The sequence below is a fragment of the Ochlerotatus camptorhynchus genome, unplaced genomic scaffold, assembly GCF_037179485.1.
Source record: "Ochlerotatus camptorhynchus isolate MF236.1 unplaced genomic scaffold, CSIRO-AGI_Acam_v1.1 ptg000432l, whole genome shotgun sequence".
In the NCBI taxonomy this organism is placed as follows: domain Eukaryota; kingdom Metazoa; phylum Arthropoda; class Insecta; order Diptera; family Culicidae; genus Ochlerotatus; species Ochlerotatus camptorhynchus.
In genome coordinates this window covers 8,516,430-8,539,601 of record NW_027040918.1, presented here as the reverse complement: position 1 = coordinate 8,539,601, position 23,172 = coordinate 8,516,430, and the positions used below count along the sequence as shown (strand labels likewise).

At 38.7% G+C, this 23,172-nt stretch overlaps 1 protein-coding gene across 1 annotated transcript; it reads right to left on the bottom strand.

Moving 5' to 3' along the window:
• Nucleotides 1-14: 14 nt before the first annotated feature.
• Nucleotides 15-23,172, bottom strand: LOC135711390 (uncharacterized). Its single transcript, XM_065234262.1, has 6 exons — nucleotides 23,077-23,172; nucleotides 22,898-23,013; nucleotides 22,743-22,842; nucleotides 967-1,135; nucleotides 529-780; nucleotides 15-461 (listed from the first exon to the last, which is right to left on the bottom strand). Exons 1-6 carry the CDS (start codon nucleotides 23,109-23,111, stop codon nucleotides 21-23), a joined length of 1,113 nt encoding a protein of 370 aa, XP_065090334.1. The 5' UTR covers nucleotides 23,112-23,172; the 3' UTR covers nucleotides 15-20.

Below are 23,172 nucleotides of genomic sequence, written 5' to 3'. Positions count from 1 at the left end.
TTCCGCTCATTTCCCGCTAACTAAGTTGCATGCAAGGGAAGATAGTTTCGGTTTCTGGACCTACAGCAGGACCAGTATCGTTTGAAGATGTTGCACCAGATTTGTCCGCATATCAGCTTCATTGGGATGATCATCAGCGAGTAGACCGCCAACTGGTAAAAGCGCTGCGATGTCCAGAGAACTGTGTACTTCAGTTCGTCTCCATCGAGTACCGCGTACCCATAGCCAATTTTCATGAAGCCCATCCGGTACGAGCAGGTAGGTACATTAATCTCCAGCAATTCTTGATTGTGTCGAAGATTAACGAGATTGAAAGTTGAGATATCCTGCCGCCTGTTGCGGTCAGTATTGAGTGGAACGTGATTCACCTCTTTGAAAAGGTTATTTCGATGAAGGATTGCAATTTGAGATGTATGATCGTGCCCGGAAAATATCACATTTGGATGAAACGTTTCAATTGCCTGATAAGAAGTACTACAATGTTATTTAAAAGTGTCAATTGTAATTTGAAGTTTGTTCCCAAATTACCTGTTCGGAGAAATAACCAGCTGCTTTTAGCAAACTTATGTGACTCAAGAAAATCGTTAACGATTCCGAATCGGGATTGATATGCTCTGCCGTAGGCATACTGCCGACGAATCGATTAATGTTGTAGAATTTTACCCTACGCAGCAATTCCCACGTAGGCTGTTCGCTATAGTACTGATGAAAGCGTTGGATGTTTCTTTTCATGATCTGTGGATCACGGTCCTCAATGTCGTTATCGCCTGGAATGTATATCTTCATCGTTACGTTAAGTCAGTTGATATATTTACAACATTAAGCGAGATAGGCACCCAAGTAACATTGCAAGATTTATCGAGGTTTTAAAGCATTCTACAAGTCTAAATCATGGTCTATGTACATAGCCCCTCATAAAACCAAAATTGCTACTTGGGTAGTTATGCGTTTCACCCGTAAACCTACCATCGACGTATCGGCTCTCGGTTGCGTGAATATGTTTGCGAATCGGGCGTAATACTCATCGTACTGGACATCGCTAGCCACGCTTCCCTCGTCCATCAAATCGCCCAGAAAGCAGATAACGTCCGGTGTAGTGTGCTGCAGGGCCTTGCGATAGGTTTTCGACAAATGCCTAAGCAAGATTATATGGTATTTGAAATGAATCTGGATCAGTTGAGTCTAAAAACTTTCTAATTTAAGAGAACAAGGGGCTAATCTAATTTTGGCAAAATGTTATTCAAAACACAAGAATTATGTAATTATATTATTACTGGCTTATTTTGTGATATATAATGACCGGAATGGGACCTCCCTTAGCTCAGTCGGTAAAGGCACAGCTACAAAGCAAGACCATGCTGGAGGTGGCTGGGTTCGATTCCCGGTCCAGTCTAGAAATTTTTCGGATTGGAAAGTTTCTCAACTTCCCTGGGCATAGAGTATGATTGTACTTGCCACACAATCATACTAATGCAAAAATGGTACAGGCATCGAAAGCTCTCAATTAATAACTGTGGAAGTCCATCTAGAACACTAAGTTGAGAGCACGCAATATGCCACACGCAATAAGCTTGAAATGCGAGGAAGAAGAAGAATGACCGGAAAAAGAAAATACAGAACGTTGCTTATTCTGCGAAAATTGTTGTAAGAAAGCGGTCTCTTAAAATAACTGATTTATAGTTGTTTTGCTTCATTTAAATAACACACAAGAAGAAATGAAAATCTTTGATGCACTGTTATTAATCTCCAACTACACTTTTGACATAAAATTAAAAAAAAAAAAAACGTGAAAAATACATATTATTTACCGATCACACTAACGGGGCAAAATAATCCATTTTTTCTGGGGTAAAACTGCCACTGGATTTCTTCACGGAATCGGTGGCAATCCACCAGTATGATTGCCGCAGTGGAAGCCGTGCACATTCAAGTATTGTCGGTGAGGCGAGCAGCTTTAGAATATCGAGTTCCACGTAGAACTCTTGCCAAATACCTGTCGCAGACGATTGAAGAGTTCGAAATGCAACCGATAATGGGGAGGTTCGATACAGTGTTTTCAGCAAAGCACGAGGAAGAGCTTGTAGAGCATATTCTCGAGATGGAAAAAAGCTTCTTCGGGCTCTCAAGACATGATATCCGAAGTTTGGCATATGAATTGACCGAAAAAAAAACAAGTTGAGTCGCAGCCGAGCGCAGCACGAGCGCAAGGCTTCAATAAAGTAGCCGTAGGATAGTTCTTTGACATCCTGGAGGGAGCGAATGTCACCAAAATTTTCAACGCAAGTCGCATCTACAACGTCGATGAGTATTTTAACCGTAAGTTATATTTTTATATTCAGTTTACGTTTTGTATAATGGAATTTCACGTTTCAGGTTCAAACTTAACAATCAAAACTGTTGGCTTTGAAAGGGCGTCGCCAGGTAGGATGTCTTACATCAGCCAAACGAGGGGTGCTAACGACCGCATGCATTTGCATGTCAGCAACTGGTCATTTTATACCACCCTTCCTCATCTTTCCACGAAGCAGATTAACGGAACAGCTGAAACAAGACGCACCTGCTGACACTTTATTTAGCTGTAACGGAAGTGGCTGGATGACGACGGACGAATTCCTAATGTGGTTTGACCATTTTCTTAGTCATACAAGGCCAACTGCTTCGAGTCCTGTCCTGTTTCTTCTAGATGGTCACAGCACCAACACAAAAATTTGGCCTTTGTGGAAAAAGCGAGAAACAACAATGTGACTGTCATTTGTTTTCACCCTCACTGCTCTCATCAGCTTCAACCACTGGATGTAAGTTTTATGGGACCTCTAAAGACTTACTTGTCCAAGGCTCAAGAACTATTCCTGAGAAGTAACCCTGGAAAGGTTGTCTCGCTAAATGATGTAAGTGCTTTGTTTGGTAAGGCCTACATTCAAGCAGCAACCCCTGCGGTTGCCATAAATGGATTTAGGAAAACCGGAATCGTCCCACTAAAGCGAAATGTCTTTAAGGAAGAGAATTTCGCTCCATCATTTGTGACCGACGTTCTGTTGGCCGAAGAGGATCATCGAAAACCGGATGACGACAATAAGCCTTTTCTCGGTTTCAACGAAATGGAGATCATGAACCCTCAATTTGCTAGAACACCCTTAGAATGCGATACAACGACCTCGGCAGTGCCTGATGTTTCTAAGAAACAAAACCAAAGCAGTCTGCAAGAAAAACTAAGGGAGGAAGGAAACGTGAGCAAACAGCAGAACTAACAACAACAACTTACCATAAAGCCCTTAAAGGTGCCCAGGCCATGAGAGATATTCAAAATATGAAAAAAAGAGAAACGAAGTTCTGCTACAATATCCGATGTACCAACTAAACGACGACGACGAGCGCCAGGGAAAAAAAGTTCCATCATTAACTCTCCGCAGGACACCCTTTGTGATCGATGTGGACTATGCTTCAAGGATTGTGCTACATTTCCCCGAATGTCGTTTCCCCTAATGCCATTTCCCCGAATGCCATTTCCCCGAATGCCATTTCCCCGAATGCCATTTCCCCGAATTCCATTTCCCGAATGTAATTTCCTCGAATGAAATCCAAAAATTTATAAAATACTTTGACTGTATTACATTTCTAAGGTTGGTTTCGCGAGCATTAAGAAGACATCTTTGAATATTGCAACAATTAACCTTAAAAGAACAGCTCATGATTAAAAGAAGGGAAGATCTCTGTTCAAAGTAAATCAATGGGGCGATAGTTTTAGTTAGGCGGCGGCAGTAACAGAAGTGGAAGTGTAAAAATTGGTAATATATTTTTAGGACATTTTCCCTTATTTTATACATGAGCAGTTTTTTCGAGAACTTTGGCAAAACTAATATCGATGATTTGACAGATTGGTAATACATTTTTAGGAGATTTTCCCTTCTTTTTAAATTTATTTAGGAGATTTCCAGCCGTAGACGTATTTTATCCTTCTTTTATAAATGTTTTTTCGAAAACTTTCTCAAAACTTGTGAGATTGGCGGTTTGACAAATTTGTAATGTTTTTTGAGGAAGTTTTTCCCTTTTTTATAAACGAGCAGTTTTCCGAGAACTTAAACAATATGTGAGGTCGATGGATTTAAAAATTGATAACATAGTTTTACGAGATTTTTTCTTTTATAAATTCAAATCGAGGAATTTGGCAAAACTCGTGAGATATATGATTTGACAAATGAATCGAGGAATGCTGTGAGTTTTACACTCACAACTACTGACAGCATTGCGCCACCTTCTATGGACGAAAAGTTAAACCGAAAAATAATGTATGCAGATTTCAACATTTTTATTAAATTTTCGTTTGTGGAGGCGAAACGAGAAAAAATATTTGGTAGGGGTGTTGCGCCATAATATAAGCCACCTTCTGTACCAATATTTTTTTTAAAGGTCCAAGAAAAAAGCTCGAATTTAATAAAAAAAAAACATTTTCCGATTTTCTGCGTACAAAACAAATCGCCAGTTACTACAGTAACTTACCAGCCTTAATTGTTATGATATATATCTAAGTGTTTTTACATTGTTCCTGTCTTGGCAATTCAGTATTTTAAACAGGTTTTTTAAACCTGCATGTCAGTATAACAATTGATATCTTAAAACTAAAAACTAAAACTAAATCTTATCTAAGTATAAAGGGAATTAATCGTTGCAATTGAGGATTGCAACGATTTTTGCCGGAAATTATTAATTATTTTGTTGGACATTTGTGCTAAAGTCTCAACATTCGAAATTCTATGTACTTTGGTAGTACTGTACCAAGGAGGCAACTTCAAAATCATCCTCAGAACTTTGTTCTAAACCCTTTGAAGTGCTTTTTTCCTGGTAGTGCAACAACAAGACCATATTGGCACAGCGTAAAGCATGGCCGGTCTAAAAACTTGTTTAAATATTAGAAGTTTATTCGTCAGGCAAAGTTTGGATTTCCTGTTTATTAGAGGATACAAACATTTTATATATTTGTTACATTTGGCTTGAATGCCCTCAATGTGATCTTTAAAAGTTAATTTTTGGTCAAGTATTAATCCAAGATATTTCACTTGGTTTGACGAGGAAATTGGAACTCCGCTCATAGTGACTATGTAACTACTACTAGGTTTCAAAAAGGAAGCTCTAGGCTTATATGGAAATATTATAAGTTGAGTTTTGGAAGCGTTGGGAGAAATCTTCCATTTTTGTAAATAGGAAGAGAAAATATCTAAACTTTTCTGCAGTCTGCTGCAAATAACACAAAGACTTCTTCCTTTAGCGGAAATGCCTGTGTCATCAGCGTACAAAGATTTGTGGCAACCCTGAGGCAAATCAGGGAGGTCCGAAGTGAAAATGTTATACAATATAGGCCCAAGAATGCTACCCTGAGGAACTCCTGCTCTAACAGGTAGTCGATTAGATTTGGAATTTCGATAATTTACCTGCAGAGATCTGTCAGTTAAATAATTTTGAACTAATTTCATAATATAAAGTGGAAAATTAAACTTTTTCAATTTAGCAATCAAACCTTCATGCCAAACACTGTCGAATGCTTTTTCTATGTCTAGAAGAGCAACTCCAGTTGAGTGGCCTTCAGATTTGTTTGAACGAATTAAATTGGTAACTCTTAAGAGTTGATGAGTAGTTGAATGCCCATGGCGAAATCCAAACTGCTCATCTGCAAAAATTGAGTTCGTATTGATGTGAAGCATCATTCTATTCAAAATTATCTTTTCAAAAGTTTACTTATTGAAGTAAGCAAACTTATTGGACGATTTTTATCCGGCTTCAACATTGGAACAACTTTTGCATTTTTCCATTTATCAGGAAAGTATGCCAAATGGAAACATCTGTTAAATAATTTTACCAAGAAAGACAAGGTACTCTCTGGGAGTTTTTTGATGAGGATGTAGAAAATTCCATCATCACCTGGAGCTTTCATATTTTGAAACTTTTTGGTTATAGACCTTACTTCGTCCAAATCAGTCCCCCAGGAATCATCAAAAATATTTTCCCGAGAGAAAATATTCAGAAAATCCCGAGCAACCTGATTCTCAATAGGACTAGTAAGACCCAAACTGAAATTATGGGAACTCTCAAATTGCTTAGCAAGTTTCTGAGCTTTTTCCAAATTTGTGATCAAAATTTTACCACCTTCTTTAAGCGCTGGAATTGGCTTTTGAGGTTTTTTCAAAATTTCCAAAATTTCTGGTTTCCAAAAGGGTTTGGAACTCGGGTCTAATTTAGAAACATTATTTTCAAAAGTTTTGTTCCTCAGGGCATAGAATCGCTTTTTAATTTGTTTTTGCAAATCCCGCCAGATAACCTTCATGGCAGAATCGCGTGTTCTTTGATATTGTCTCCTACGGACATTTTTAAGACGGATCAAGAGCTGAAGATCGTCGTCTATGATAATTGAACCTTAAGAGATGAACTAGCCTATGGCTAAAAATCTCTCTAATAAAGAAAAAAAAAATTGAATCGAATTTAATCTCGCATTTTGGTACTGAGGCAGCTCTTGCTTCAACTATAGAAGTAGTCAGAGATTCAAGAGCATAATTAATTTCATCTTTGGTTTGCAAAGGAATGTTTGGATCGAAGTTATATTCCATAAATGTTCTATATTTTTCCCAATGAGCTCTATGGTAATTGAAAATAGAGCTGTTGGGATTGCAAATCATTTCTTGGGATATTTCAAAAGTTACTGGAAGGTGATCAGAACCGAAGTCAGCATGGGTAACCAATTGGCTACAAAGTTTACATGAATCAGTTAAGACCAAATCAATAGTTGAGGGATTTCTTGCAGAAGAAAAGCATGTTGGACTGTTTGGATATTGAATAGTGTAATAACCTGCAGAACAATAATCAAACAGAATATTACCATTGGAATTGCTTTGAGCATTATTCCATGAGCGGTGTTTTGCATTAAAATCACCAATAATGAAGAATTTAGACCTATGACGGGTAAGTTTCTGGAGGTCACCCTTGAGAAAATTCTTTTGCTGGCCTACGCATTGGAATGGCAAATAGGCAGCTATAAACGTAAGTTGTCCAAATTTTGTTTCAACAGAAACTCCCAAAGTTTCAAAAACTTTGGTTTCAAATGAAGAAAGAATTTTATGTTTGATTCGTCTATGAACAATGACGGCAACGCCACCACAGGGTCCATCAAGACGATCATTTCTATAAATTAAATATGTTGAGCCCTTCTTAACCTTATGGTCAGGTTTAAGGAACGTTTCAGTTATAACGGCAATATGCACGTTATGAACTCTCAAAAAGTTAAATAGCTCGTCTTCATTATCTTTAAGAGATCGAGCATTCCAATTTAAAATGTTTAATGCTTTAAAATCCATTACTGAATTTTAAAGTCATGACAATATTATTAGCAAATTTTACTCCAGTTTGAATAGCATCAAACATGGAGTTAGATTTAAGCATATCAGAAATCATGTCAATTAATGATTTCTGTAAAAATTCCATTTTAGGGGCAGTAATGCTTCCTAAGTCAAAATTGTCAAAATTTCCGTTAGAACGTTGGTTAGTATTTTGATTTCCACCCGCTGCAATAAAGGGTGTCCACGATGAAATTGCCACACTATGAAATTGCTCTAACTTTTTAACCGTTGGGTAGAATTTAATGAAAATTTGGGTGGATTTAGTTCATAGTGCATTATTTACATCCTGCAAGTTTTAAAGTCCTGTGATCAAAACTCGCGGAAATGGAGTCGAAAGAACAGCTCGTGCGTGATAAAATCTTGCGCATTCATCACGAGAACAAGGATCTCTCGCATCGTTCCATCGCTAAAACGTTGGGAATCGCGAATTCCACTGTGTCGCGAGTGATTAAGGGGTTCGAGGAACGGTTGACCACCGATCGGAAGCCCAGAAGTGAAGGAAAAAGTATTCCGTACAACACCAAAAATCACAACCGCGTAGTTGGGGCCTTCAACCGAAATCCGAACGCCTCCGTTAAGGATGTGGCTAAGAAGCTGCACCTAAGCCGAAGTTTTGTCCAGAAGGCCAAAACTAAGGCTGGGCTTCGAACGTTCAAGGTACAAAAGGCCCCTAATCGCGACGAGAAGCAGAACAAGACCGCCAAAACCCGTGCCAGGAAGTTGTACCTCAACATGCTGACGAAAGTTGAATGCTGCATCATGGACGACGAAACATATGTGAAGGCCGACTTCAAACAGATCCCCGGCAACCTGTTTTTCACGGCCAAGGATAAGTTCAGCGTTCCGGAGCATGTCCGCACTCAGAAGATGTCCAAATTTGCGAAGAAATTCCTGGTTTGGCAAGCCATCTGCACGTGCGGGAAGTGGAGTGCACCTTTTGTGACCCAGGACACGATGAACGGACAGGTGTACATAAAAGAGTGCCTCTAGAAGCGGCTGCTTCCTCTCCTGAAGGCCCACAACGTCCCAACAATCTTCTGGCCGGATTTGGCCTCATGCCACTACTCCAAGGACGTGCTGAAGTGGTATGCGGACAATAAGGTCAATTTCGTGCCGAAAATGTTCAACCCTCCCAACACTCCGGAGCTCCGCCCCATCGAGAAGTACTGGGCGATTATGAAGCAGCACCTTCTTAAACGACCTAAGGTAGTGAAGACAGTCGAGGAACTGAAGAAAGTATGGGTTTACATGCAAAAAACGGTTGATTCACAGGTTGTGCAGAATCTTATGGCCGGGGTTAAGGCCAAGGTGCGGGCATTTGCGTATGGACTGTAAATAAAATACGAGTAAAATGGTAAAATGAAGTTTAATAGTTATTTCTCAATCCCTGAAAATTTGATGGCAATCGGATGAAAACTCGAATTTTGCGAATCAATTTTGTGTGTGGCAATTTCATCGTGGACACCCTTTAGCAGCATAGGTAGCTCCATTAACTCGTTGAACATTGTTAGCAGCGAGTGGAGTAGGTACAGATGAAAGATTTGAAGCAGGGGTGATATTTGTACCTACGGGCACGAATGTAGAATTTGTTCCTCGCTGACCGTTGTTAACAGCAGAGGGATTTGTACCTGGTCGGAAACGTGGAGCGTTTCCTACCTGACGGTTAGAACGAGATTGTAGGATCGCTTACATTCCCAAAAATTGGATTTGTGGTTTTCACCACAATTTGAACATTTAAATTTCTTAGGATCTTCCTTCACATGACAGTCGTCCTTTGCGTGAGAGGAATCACCACAATTCATGCATTTAGCTGGCATGTAGCTATTTTTAGTTCCGTGACCCCATCCCTGGCACTTACGTCACTGAGTGAGGTTTTGGAAATTTCCTCCAGTCTTCCTGAAGTGTCCCCACTTCACTCGGACATGGAGCATAAGGCTAGCTTTTTCTAAGGCCTTAAGGTTGTTTAGTTCACTAGACTTGAAGTGAACTAAATAAAAATCATTAGAAATCCCGTTGCGCGAATCGCCAGGACGGGATTTCATTTTCATTTTGATTACTTGGAGTGGCACAACTCCAAGTAATTTTGCCAGTTCATCTTTGATCTGATCCAGGGATTCACCACTGGGCAGTCCTTTCATGACAACCTTGAACACACGTTCAGTTTTGGTGTCGTAAGTAAAAAATTTGTGCTTCTTCTCAGTAAGATACTTGAGAAGACATTTAAATCCGTCCAAGGTTTCAGCCAATACACGGCATTCACCCCGACGTCCAATTTGTAGTGAAAACTTAACTTTCACGAAATTCAAAAGTTCCATGCGAAGAGCATGGAAATCGGAAGTGGTTATCACAATAGGGGGAATCTTTTCCTTCTTGGCATTAAGCCGGGAAAGTTTACTAGAATTTTTCTTGGATGATGGATCATTCTCATCATCCGTGAGCAAATCAAATTGATTACTCAAATTAATTTCTTCAGAAGGGGGGTCAAGTTTGCCCCTTTCTTTTGCGTTTAGGCGCCATAGCGGCAGTAAATTTTTATCCAAATCGACTTCCAAGCAGATTACTATAAGAATCTGAAGGATCGAATAGGAATTTTCCAAATCGATATCCAAGAAGGATTACCTCGGGTAGGGTCCAAACAAGGATCGAAGAGGAATAAGAGTTGAACAAGGTAGAAATTTTATTATTGCATGAGTATTGTAGTATTGAAATTGGGTTGTTAAAGGAATGACCATGAGTATGAGCGTGATTGACCGCCCACGGTTGCTAATCAGACCAGCTGTAGTTACACAGAGAACCAATGGACGATGCTTGGGACTAGCTATCATCCTCAATGTGTAAAAACTGATGATCTCAAATTAGGCAATACCAGCACCAGCTGCGCCTGAACGCAGGTCAAGAACCGCCTGAACGCGAAGGAGCTTGGAATTGAACCCACGGTCTTCTGCTCAGTAAGCAAAAACGTTTGCCACTAGGCAGACGAGCTCTTTTTAATCATCGAGTTGCAAATAAAACGATCGACGAATCTTGAATGTGGATGGGCTTATGATTAGACTCATGATGTTCTGCTCAGTAAACAAAAACGGTTGCTCTAAGGCCATCAAGCCACTCATATAACATTATACCGTTACTCAAGTTGTTATAACTATTCAAACCCGGCACCGACGACAACGAAAAGTTTTACAAAATACACGATAAACAAGCGATCTTACCTTACATTTTTAACATGAAAGGACCTTAGACAGCGTTTTTCTGCTCAGTAAGCTAGCCACTGCAACCAACTATCTTTCAAATCCGAAAACTAAAAGCTACGAAAGAGTACTTAGTCCTTTATTAAGTTCCACTTTCTCGCGACGTTCAATGTTTCAATTTGCTCTTTACGCATTGTTCAGACAATCATAACAAGCTATGACCGACGTGAAGATTGTTTTAGTCCTGGTTAAACAAGCTATTCAAATGAAATTACGTTCTCGAATTTCACTTGGTATGTAATGAACAACAGAAATTCATATAGTTTCAGCATCTGATGGTTAATTTTAAATATACTAACGGTACTGCTATCTGTCACTGTTTGCAAAAAATATCTAATAGCAATTACCTTTGTTGTAATACTTCCTTCAACGAAAACTAATTTTCTTGCATTGCCATGGTCATCTGGGAGGAGGTTTGCGTCTAGTGCTTTCCCCAGGAACCGTTTACGGCCACCAGCTACCGCCCGTCCAGTCTTGGGCGTATCCAGCGAAGCATCCTTCAGCTTGCTCACAATCTCCGACACTAGCGAGAGACCAGCAGACTAGCACTAGTGCAAGCCGTAAACTCACTGATTCACGGCAACGGCGGCCACCGAATCACTACTAAAACTCGCGGAAGACACATTATCAGCACTTTCCCCGGCTAATTAACCACTGCATTCGAGCAGATAAAATGACATTTACTACCACTCGAACTTTGAAATGAAACATTATTTTGAGATTTTTTCTACTATAACCTCGAAAAAAGTAGCCAACATTTGTGCGTTTCATAAAAAAATAGAAATTAGTTGGTCCAGTTTTGTGAAATCGCTGGTAGAAAGTCACGCCAAAACTGCTTGACAAAGTGGTCAATTTGCCAACCGACAAAGAGATTATGAACTCGGCCTAACGCATTGAAATGCTAATGAATTCACTTTGGCCTATGGGATTTGATTCGGTCGGAGCGCTTCTTTTGTTTTTGGGAATAATGGATGCAAACCTTCATATCACGCGTTCTCATTGACTTCGTTCCGTAGCTTATTAACTAAAGTATCGTACCAAACGCATAATTGACTAGTTAACTCTGAAATCAAGGATTTATTTGAAGCTTTCTGCTCGATTGGCCCAAAATGGACGATTAGGCCGAAGTAGTTCTCTACCCTACTACAATCGAATTCGAAGCAAAGGTTTAACGAATACATAAACATCGTAACCATGGTGGGTATATAAATGGTGATACAGCTTTCTCACTAAATAGGCGAGGAGGTCGCGGGGGGGAAAAGTACGGTTTTAGAGCAAATTGTAAACAAACTCGGTCGCTGTCCCATACAAAAATCCAACATGGCTGAATCATGAATTTGACACATTAGAACACCTATATGTACACTGAACCAATATGACATATTCCTGTTATGTGGAAATCTTATAAATTTGCGCTATAAGATAATCCATTGAAAATTATATGATTGAAAATGTGCCAGGTAAATTCTATATGAATATCTGATACATTTACAATGCTGATAATTTGGTAACTTTTATATGATCGTCGTATGATAAATGAAAATCGATCAAATTATAATAATTAACTGAAATGGATTTGAAACCCATAAGCATAAGCTACACTTTTCACCACAATATAATATATGTGTCATAAATCAATCGAAGTAAAGTTTGTGTGAAAATCACATGAAATTTACTTCTTCTTTTGACACATATATTTAATCGATTTCTAAAAATAAATCGAAAAATAAACATCAGGCAGTGGGAGCTTTCACAGTTGTGCCTTTTTTTATTGTAGCTGATTTGGGATTCGATCAAGGACTGTTGAGGTGTGATGCTTTCGGTGTCTGCACTCGATTTCACTGGGCCACGACTGACTTCAAGATTGAGCTCGTTCAAATAGCATGAAGTAAGAACAGCTCTCTCGACATGGAATGCAGTGCAACGTTATGCTCGTTTTGCTAGAGTGAAGACAAATAGCACTGACAAATTTATGTTCCGTTTCGGTGGTGTGGTTTGTTCAAATCTTTCTTAATGCACCTGTGTGCAATAAATCAACGACTAAATTATATAAGTTGATGTAACTGGTTCATGAAGTTCGAGTACTAGGGCTGGAATCTGAATTAGCCGTGTAGAAGGCTTACAATTAGAATCATAGCAAAGTAAATATTGCAGTAGAATCATTTTTTTTTCAATCTCAATACATTCTTTTCCGGAAACAAACAAAGATTATTCAATAGAGTATCATTGTTGTTAGTAGTATTTAGTTCAACTAATCATTTTAATGAGTGTACGATAACATCGTTGAAAATTGTTTCAATAATTTATAAAGAACAATCATGTAAGATGTATTTTATTGGGAGCGATATTCAGCCCAGAAAAACATGCAAAAACAAACGTTTGCTGTTGGATTTCTTAAAAGGCATATCTATATAACTATTAAATGATTGGGATGGATCTGTTTACAATCTTTAAACCTCAAAAATCAAAGGAAGCTATTCCAATGAGATATACATGTTTTCCTATACTGCAAAGTTAAATGACAGTCCAATAGTTTCTTCATGTCTGTTTACACGCGACATATCAACAAACGTCAAAAATCATTAAAAGCAACTCCAATAAAATATACATCATTATCTTATAAGATAAACATTTTAGTGAGCAATATTCATCATGAAAACAGGTATATTTTACTGGATTTTCTCATAGTGCAAACTTATATGATTTTCCATTAGTTTCTAGATGTCTGTTCCCACCCATGACATATCAACAGTTTTTCACCATGAAATATATCAGACAATATTCATATACTTATTACCTATCGCTAAACACGTTCGAAGCAAAGTATTATCAAGTACTAAGCAAGGTTGCAAAGACTCATTTCAGCTAAAATAATGTTTTTCGGAATAATAAAACCAAAAGATGGTATGATGGCATGTTTTACTTGTAACTTACAAGAAGAGGTTACAAAGTATGCGTTGGAAACATAAAACCTGTAAATTTTGCTTTCTATGAGTCACAATCAGCGATTTGCTGATCGCTCAGTGAGTGAGTGAGTGAGTGAGTGAGTTTGTGAAAAATCGCTGATTGTGACTCTCATGAAGTAAAATAAACAGGTTTAATATGTCAAACACATTCTTTGCAACCTCTTCTTGTATCCTACCAATTCAAAATTTGATCATGGCATCTAATTATTTCATAATTTAGAAAAACATTGTTTTAGCTGAAATGAGTCTTTGCAACCTTGGTACTAAGTATGTAAAATTACGATAGAAATCATTCCATATCGCAGTCATAGTTTTTAAGTGATAATCCAATGGAATCTATCAATCATCACATAGAATGAATAAATCTGCTGACATTGCTATGTTATAAGATGGATCCAATAAACGGTACATGTCGATTTGTTTCAGTGTAGTCACCTTGATCGTAGCTGCTAAAGCATATACTGTGCTTTGTTTTATTAGTCGTCATGCTTCTGGTTTCACCGATGTTTATTGTTTTAAGACACTATTCTGCTCGCAGCATTTTAGAATATGCTTCCCCGGTTTGGTCTCTATTTTACGTTACGCATATCCTTGCGATTGAAAGGATTCATATTCCTCCGGAATATTGTGCTAACTTTCCATAGAAGATTATACGACATCTAACAGAAATCTTTCTTCCGGAAGTTTAATCCCAACTTCCCCCAGATATTTCTTTCGACTGACCCGAAACCCCTTAGGATTCTTAGTTTTGCTTGCTTTGAGGCTCTAAATCTAATGAATTAAAATGCCTGACTATTACCGAACGCTTCAGCTGTTGAAATTTCGGTACAAATTACCGAGGTCGGTGTGTACTAATCTCAGAAATGCTGATTGAAGCATTAAAATATCTTTGCATCTCTTGTAATTAGGTGAACAAGGGGCAAGAAGAATGCACCTTAAGCGTTTTTCTGAAAACATTCATTTTGTTAAAAAAAAATATTTATCAGCAGTTGTTACGATTATTTGTAAGTCAATGGTTATGTACTTTTGATTCTTTGTGATTAAAAATACAATAACTTGGAAAATTCATACTTTTTAACACCCACTTTTTCAGCAGATTTTTTTTTATGTACGGGGCAAAAGTGCCTACCTGCACAAATTAACAGATGTTGAAGGAAAGCTAAATCTGAGCATTTTTAAACCACGTAGAATTATAATAAAAACATAGTTATGGTTTGAAAATTAACGTAGATTTGTATTATTTAAATTTTAGTGTAATTTGAACATTACCAATCATATCGCGTAGACTGTAGTTGCAGATATTCAAATTAGGCAAAATGGACAATCATTTCCGTTACATGTGTGAACCATGTGTGGCAATTCATGCACTTATTCCAGTTTTCACCGTTATCCGAAGGCTTGAAGCGATTGTGCTACATTTCCCCGAATGTCGTTTCCCCGAACGCCATTTCCCCGAATACCCATTTCCCCGAATGTGCCATTTCCCCGAATGCAATATCCCCGAAAAAAAAAGTTAGGAAATTTCCAACCGTTATTGCTGGCAATTTTCTTACTATATTTTGAGCATAGTGAGCAGATTGCAAACCAGATTAAATTTCAAGCCATGCAAATGGAAGGTTTATGAGAATAACCCAACTACCAATTAATTTGCTTCGAGTAGCTAGAAACGCATTGCCAAAGCACATGATGCTCACTATGCCCCTCTTTCCCCTATATTAATGTATTGAGCCGTTAAAAGCATTTTCATTTTTATATACCTATAGAATAATAATCCAAAACCAAAAAGACAGACCAAAACCAAAGAGTACAAAAAATTTGGCAAAATATCGTCGGTTTGACAAAATGGTTATAAATTTTAAGGAGATTTTGCCTTCTTTTATTTACGAGCAATTCTTTCGAGAACTTTGAAAAAAACATGAGAGATCGATGGTTTGACAAAATGGTAAAATATTTTTATTCCTACTTTTTTACATAAGCAGTTTTTTCGGGAAATTTAGCAAAACTTGTTTCGGAAATTATTGCAACCAAATTTCAACAGGTGACAGTAATAAACAGAAGTTTTGGCGATCAGTCCGCATCGTGCTCTCTTGCCGTGCGGATCTATTTGCTTTTTGCTGAAGGAAGTGTTACTACTACCTAAAGCTACAACAAATTTAAACAGCACTTTTCAGTGCTCAACCTGTAAAATTTCTACCTTGTTCAACTCTTATTCCTCTTCGATCCTTGTTTGGACCCTACCCGAGGTAATCCTTCTTGGATATCGATTTGGAAAATTCCTCTTCGATTCTTCAGATTCTTATAGTAATCTGCTTGGAAGTCGATTTGGATAAAAATTTACTGCCGCCATGGCACCTAAACGCAAAAGAAAGGGGCAAGCTCTTGACCCCCCTTCTGATGAAATTAATTTGAGTAATGAATTTGATTTGCTCACGGATGATGAGAATGATCCATCATCCAAGAAAAATTCTAGTAAACTTTCTCGGCTTAATGCCAAGAAGGAAAAGATTCCCCCTATTGTGATAACCACTTCCGATTTCCATGCTCTTCGCATGGAACTTTTGAATTTCGTGAAAGTTACGTTTTCACTACAAATTGGACGTCGGGGTGAATGCCGTGTATTGGCTGAAACCTTGGACGGCTTTAAATGTCTTCTCAAGTATCTTACTGAGAAGAAGCACAAATTTTTTACTTACGACACCAAAACTGAACGTGTGTTCAAGGTTGTCATGAAAGGACTGCCCAGTGGTGAATCCCTGGATCAGATCAAAGATGAACTGGCAAAATTACTTGGAGTTGTGCCACTCCAAGTAATCAAAATGAAAATGAAATCCCGTCCTGGCGATTCGCGCAACGGGATTTCTAATGATTTTTATTTAGTTCACTTCAAGTCTAGTGAACTAAACAACCTTAAGGCCTTAGAAAAAGCTGGCCTTATGCTCCATGTCCGAGTGAAGTGGGGACACTTCAGGAAGACTGGAGGAAATTTCCAAAACCTCACTCAGTGACGTAAGTGCCAGGGATGGGGTCACGGAACTAAAAATTGCTACATGCCAGCTAAATGCATGAATTGTGGTGATTCCTCTCACGCAAAGGACGACTGTCCTGTGAAGGAAGATCCTAAGAAATTTAAATGTTCAAATTGTGGTGAAAACCACAAATCCAATTTTTGGGAACGTAAGACTCGCAAAGCGATCCTATAATCTCGTTCTAACCGTCAGATAGGAAACGCTCCACGTTTCCGACCAGGTACAAATCCCTCTGCTGTTAACAACGGTCAGCGAGGAACAAATTCTACATTCGTGCCCGTAGGTACAAATATCACCCCTGCTTCAAATGTTTCATCTGTACCTACTCCACTCGCTGCTAACAATGTTCAACGAGTTAATGGAGCTACCTATGCTGCTATTGCAGCGGGTGGAAATCAAAATACTAACCAACGTTCTAACGGAAATTTTGACAATTTTGACTTAGGAAGCATTACTGCCCCTAAAATGGAATTTTTACAGAAATCATTAATTGACATGATTTCTGATATGCTTAAATCTAACTCCATGTTTGATGCTATTCAAACTGGAGTAAAATTTGCTAATAATATTGTCATGACTTTAAAATTCAGTAATGGATTTTAAAGCATTAAACATTTTAAATTGGAATGCTCGATCTCTTAAAGATAATGAAGACGAGCTATTTAACTTTTTGAGAGTTCATAACGTGCATATTGCCGTTATAACTGAAACGTTCCTTAAACCTGACCATAAGGTTAAGAAGGACTCAACATATTTAATTTATAGAAATGATCGTCTTGATGGACCCTGTGGTGGCGTTGCCATCATTATTCATAGACGAATCAAACATAAAATTCTTTCTTCATTTGTAACCAAAGTTTTTGAAACTAAGAATTCTAAGGGGTTTCGGGTCAGTCGAAAAAAATATCTGGAGGAAGTTGGGATTAAACTTCCGGAAGAAAGATTTCTGTTAGATGTCGTATAATCTTCTAGGGAAAGTTAGCACAATATTCCGGAGGAATATGAATCCTTTCAATCGCAAGGATATGCGTAACGTAAAATGGAGACCGGGGAAGCATATTCTAAAATGCTGCGAGCAGAATAGTGTCTTAAAAAAATAAACATCGGTGAAACCAGAAGCATGACGACGAATAAAACCAAGCACAGTATATGCTTTAGCAGCTACGATCAAGGTGACTACATATAGGTGTTCTAATGTATCAAATTCATGATTCAGCCATGTTGGATTTTTGTATGGGACAGCGACCGAGTTTGTTTACAAACTCCGTACTTTTCCCCCCCGCGACCTCCTCGCCTATATAGTGAGAAATCTGTATCACCATTTATATACCCACCATGGTTACGATGTTTATGTATTCGTTAAACCTTTGCTTCGGATTCGATTGTAGTAGGGTAGAGAACTACTTCGGCCTAATCGCCAATTTTGGGCCTATCGAGCAGAAAGCTTCAAATAAATCCTTGATTTCAGAGTTAACTAGTCAATTATGCGTTTGGTACGATACTTTAGTTAATAAGCTACGGAACGAAGTCAATGAGAACGCGTGATATGAAGGTTTGCATCCATTATTCCCAAAAACAAAAGAAGCGCTCCGACCGAATCAAATCCCATAGGCCAAAGTGAATTCATTAGCATTTCAATGCGTTAGGCCGAGTTCATAATCTCTTTGTCGGTTGGCAAATTGACCACTTTGTCAAGCAGTTTTGGCGTGACTTTCTACCAGCGATTTCACAAAACTGGACCAACTAATTTCTATTTTTTTATGAAACGCACAAATGTTGGCTACTTTTTTCGAGGTTATAGTAGAAAAAATCTCAAAATAATGTTTCATTTCAAAGTTCGAGTGGTAGTAAATGTCATTTTATCTGCTCGAATGCAGTGGTTAATTAGCCGGGGAAAGTGCTGATAATGTGTCTTCCGCGAGTTTTAGTAGTGATTCGGTGGCCGCCGTTGCCGTGAATCAGTGAGTTTACGGCTTGCACTAGTGCTAGTCTGCTGGTCTCTCGCTAGTGTCGGAGATTGTGAGCAAGCTGAAGGATGCTTCGCTGGATACGCCCAAGACTGGACGGGCGGTAGCTGGTGGCCGTAAACGGTTCCTGGGGAAAGCACTAGACGCAAACCTCCTCCCAGATGACCATGGCAATGCAAGAAAATTAGTTTTCGTTGAAGGAAGTATTACAACAAAGGTAATTGCTATTAGATATTTTTTGCAAACAGTGACAGATAGCAGTACCGTTAGTATATTTAAAATTAACCATCAGATGCTGAAACTATACGAATTTCTATTGTTCATTACATACCAAGTGAAATTTGAGAACGTAAACGTCGGTCATAGCTTGTTATGATTGTCTGAACAATGCGTAAAGAGCAAATTGAAACATTGAACGTCGCGAGAAAGTGGAACTTAATAAAGGACTAAGTACTCTTTCGTAGCTTTTAGTTTTCGGATTTGAAAGATAGTTGGTTGCAGTGGCTAGCTTACTGAGCAGAAAAACGCTGTCTAAGGTCCTTTGATGTTAAAAATGTAAGGTAAGATCGCTTGTTTATCGTGTATTTTGTAAAACTTTTCGTTGTCGTCGGTGCCGGGTTTGAATAGTTATAACAACTTGAGTAACGGTATAATGTTATATGAGTGGCTTGATGGCCTTAGAGCAACCGTTTTTGTTTACTGAGCAGAACACCATGAGTCTAATCTCAAGCCCATCCACATTCAAGATTCGTCGATCGTTTTATTTGCAACTCGATGATTAAAAAGAGCTCGTCTGCCTAGTGGCAAACGTTTTTGCTTACTGAGCAGAAGACCGTGGGTTCAATTCCAAGCTCCTTCGCGTTCAGGCGGTTCTTGACCTGCGTTCAGGCGCGGCTGGTGCTGGTATTGCCTAATTTGAGATCATCAGTTTTTACACATTGAGGATGATAGCTAGTCCCAAGCATCGTCCATTGGTTCTCTGTGTAACTACAGCTGGTCTGATTAGCAACCATGGGCGGTCAATCACGCTCATACTCATGGTCATTCCTTTAGCAACCCAATTTCAATACTACAATACTCATACAATACAAATGATAGATGCAATTTGAAAATTCTAACAGATCCGAAATGGCCGAATTTTAGTAAAAATCTGAATCATTGCCCATAACAAGCAAAGTTTCATTCAAATCGGAGAAAGTCGATTCAAAAATTAATTTTTTCCGCTATTTTGCCTGAAACTGCTCAATATTCCCAGGTAACGTAGTACTCGTGCTGCACATTTTTGACTGTGATGTAGCCTATGATTTTCGAAAGATTTCCTAACTTAAAGCAATGAACTTTTATTCGAGTCTAGTCAGGTGGTTTCGCTTCATACCTATTTCCGTGTTAACCTTCCAGTACTCGCGCCGTTGCACAAAGTAAAACACAAAATATAAAAATTAAACCTACTGACTTTGGAGCTCACTCAACGTGAAACTAAACATGATTCATGAAACTTAATACCCATCGACCAATATTTTGGAGACTATCAGGTTTCAAGAAGCGCTCTCAAGGTGAAAATATCATACTGTTAACAGGGTTGCTTCCACCGAGGCGTAAACACGTAAACACAAACACTGCTATAAGCAAATGTTTTTCGGAATTATTAAACCATTAGATGATAAAATGATTATTAGTACTTGTAAGTTACAAGAAGAGGTTGAACAGTATGTGTATGTCACATGCAACCTGGAAGTATTGCTTTCATTTCGTCACAATCAGCGATCTTGTGATTCGTGAACGTTCACTCAGAGTGAGCGTACACGAATCGTACAATCGCTGATTGTGACGATCTGAAAGCGGAATTGACAGGTTTTATGAGTTAAACACATTTGTTTCAACCTCTTATAGTAACTTACAAGTACATTATATAATTATAACATCTAATGATTGCATAATTCCGAAAAACATTTTTTAAAACTTAAACTGATCATGTTTGTTACTTCATGCGCGAAGTTAACGACTCACACAGTTGGAGATACTTAACGTCAAATAGATGTGGAGATGAATGTATATAGTTGATAGTTCCGTTAGAGTACGGCAGTGCGAAAATTGTATATAGTGAGTAAGGTCAATTTTGAGGAAGGTACGAATCGGATTGATCATCTCCTTTACCAAACTACCCTGTTGGGGAGGGATGGTGAGGAGTATGTGCCCACTCTAATAGTACATTCCGAGAAATGGCTCATTCCGGAAAATGGTCTTCCGGGTAGTGGTTTTTCGGGAAATGTCATACAATCACCCCATCTGGAATACGGTCGATTGGCATAGTCATTCTTACAAAAAAAAAAAAAAAAAATCAAATGGTCATGTGGTGTTTACGGTCATTTGGAATGAAATAACCGAAAACTACGGAATATATAAGTTCAGGACAGATCCACCCCTGTCATACGAACCATAACACCAGAACCGGCTTCTAGAAAAAAATAATTCACAGGTATGGAGTACGTGACAATTAGGTGAACAAGTAATTCGGAAAGAGTAGGGATTTAGCTTTCCATTAGGGTAGAGCGCTACTTCGTCGTAATCGCCCATTTCCGTTCTATCGATCAGAAAAGATTAATAATATCAATGATTTCACCGAGCGGCGCGGGTGGTGTAGTGGTAAGCGTGATTACCTCTCACACCAGCAGGCCTGGGTTCAATCCCAGTCAGCGTCGCCGGGATGTTCAGAGGCATAACATCTCTGATTACTACGGAATATATATGTTCAGGACAGATCCGCCCCTGTCATACGAACCATAACACCAGAACCGGCTTCTGGTAAAGCCGTTGGTCCCCGGTTCATGAGTTGATGGATCGATAGGTAGGGTCCAGGCGAGGGAGCTGCCTCCCTGGCGTCGGTAGCATTGGTGCTCAACACGGAAAACAAGAGCAACGGAAAACAAATCAAGGAAAAAAAAGATTTCACCGTGCACAAATAAATAATAGGTTTGTTCCAAAAGAAGCGCTCCTAGCGAATCTCGTTTTTCTACGTTTATCCGTAGGACGAAGACAATCTAATGGCGTTTCAATGTGTTAGGACGGAATTAAACTCGTAGGACGAATTTAGAATCAAGAAGCAGTAGGGCTAACTATCCCATTTCCGGCCTATTAAGCACTGTTGGCACACCTAGCAAGCGACGAATAATCGAAGCAACCTACAAATAAATGTATTCTCATAGTCTGAAATAAAATGCCATTCCAAGTTTGTCTCTCATCAAGCTAAGACGTATTTTCAAGTAGTAGTAAATCCGGTCTACGGCCATATCACATTCAAGAAGTACAACCCGCACTCAGTCTTTCTTAATCTAGCGTAGTTTAGCACCAACCGGAATGTTATTATTACTGATGGCTTCTAAATTTATTTACCTTTCCATACGTACCGTAAGATTTGATAAAGAGAAACACAATGTTGAGATATTGTTAAAAGTCTAACACTGCTTCTTGACGCCAAACTCGGCCTACAGATTCTAAACTTGGCCTAACGCATTGAAACGGCAATGAATTTACTTCGGCCTATCGGATGAAGTTGAAAATGGTTTCGGTCATTCATATCACGCGTTCTTATTGACTTCGCTCGGTAGAATTTGAACTAAAGATTTATTTGATGTTTTCTGCTTGATAGGCCCAAAATGGGCGCTTAGGCCGAAGTAGTTCTCTACCCTATTAGATTTTCAACAATATCTCCATTTTTTGATCAAATCCGTTCAAAAAAGAGTGGTAAAGCGCGAGTTGTGCTTAGTAGGACGGAAATTAGATCAAAAACACTTAGTCATCGAGAATAAATCTTAAATTCAGTTTTGTGCTCCCGAAGAGGACGGTCGTCTTTTTTACAAACATATCACGAGACCATGGCCCTTATTACCGATGTCACTTCACGGCGAAGTGACAACTTATCACTCACGGTGAAGTGATTCCAATTTGATTTACACGGCAGTCACTTCACTTCGTTTTCACCATGAACTGACACTCGTAATAAGGGCCCATATCATAGATAGTCAATTCATTTGGCAAATTTGATCTGATTTTAGAAACATGTTGAGTTAAACAAACTTGAGATAAAGTTCCAGCATATTCCTTTGCAGCATAGGGTAGAATTGATAGAAAACATTTAACCTATTAATGTACTCACCTGTCCGAGTCTAAATTTGCCAGCGGCCAGTAAAGCTTCTTATCAAAAGTATTTCCCAGTATCTGGGGATCTGCCACCAGTAAGATCTTGAGACACTTGTCTGAAATGTGATAGTTCGTTGATTTGTTTTTCAGTTGACAACGCATGCTACATACCAGTCTGGCATTCAATCTGAGCCCACTGTAAGCTGTGGAAAATGTGAATGAGGTATTCATTGTAAGCTATCAGAAGCAGTAGCGTAGATAAGTAGATCTTCCAGAATAGGTGCAATCTGCGGTGTAGGGAAACTTCTAGTTAGAATATTATTATCACACCAACTTTTTCGAACTCTTACTTTCCGATATTTCGCAATCGACACTTATCGAACATGCTGCAATAAATTAGCTTAGCACAACACGTTAAACTCACTAGCCTATTGACTAGATGTTGG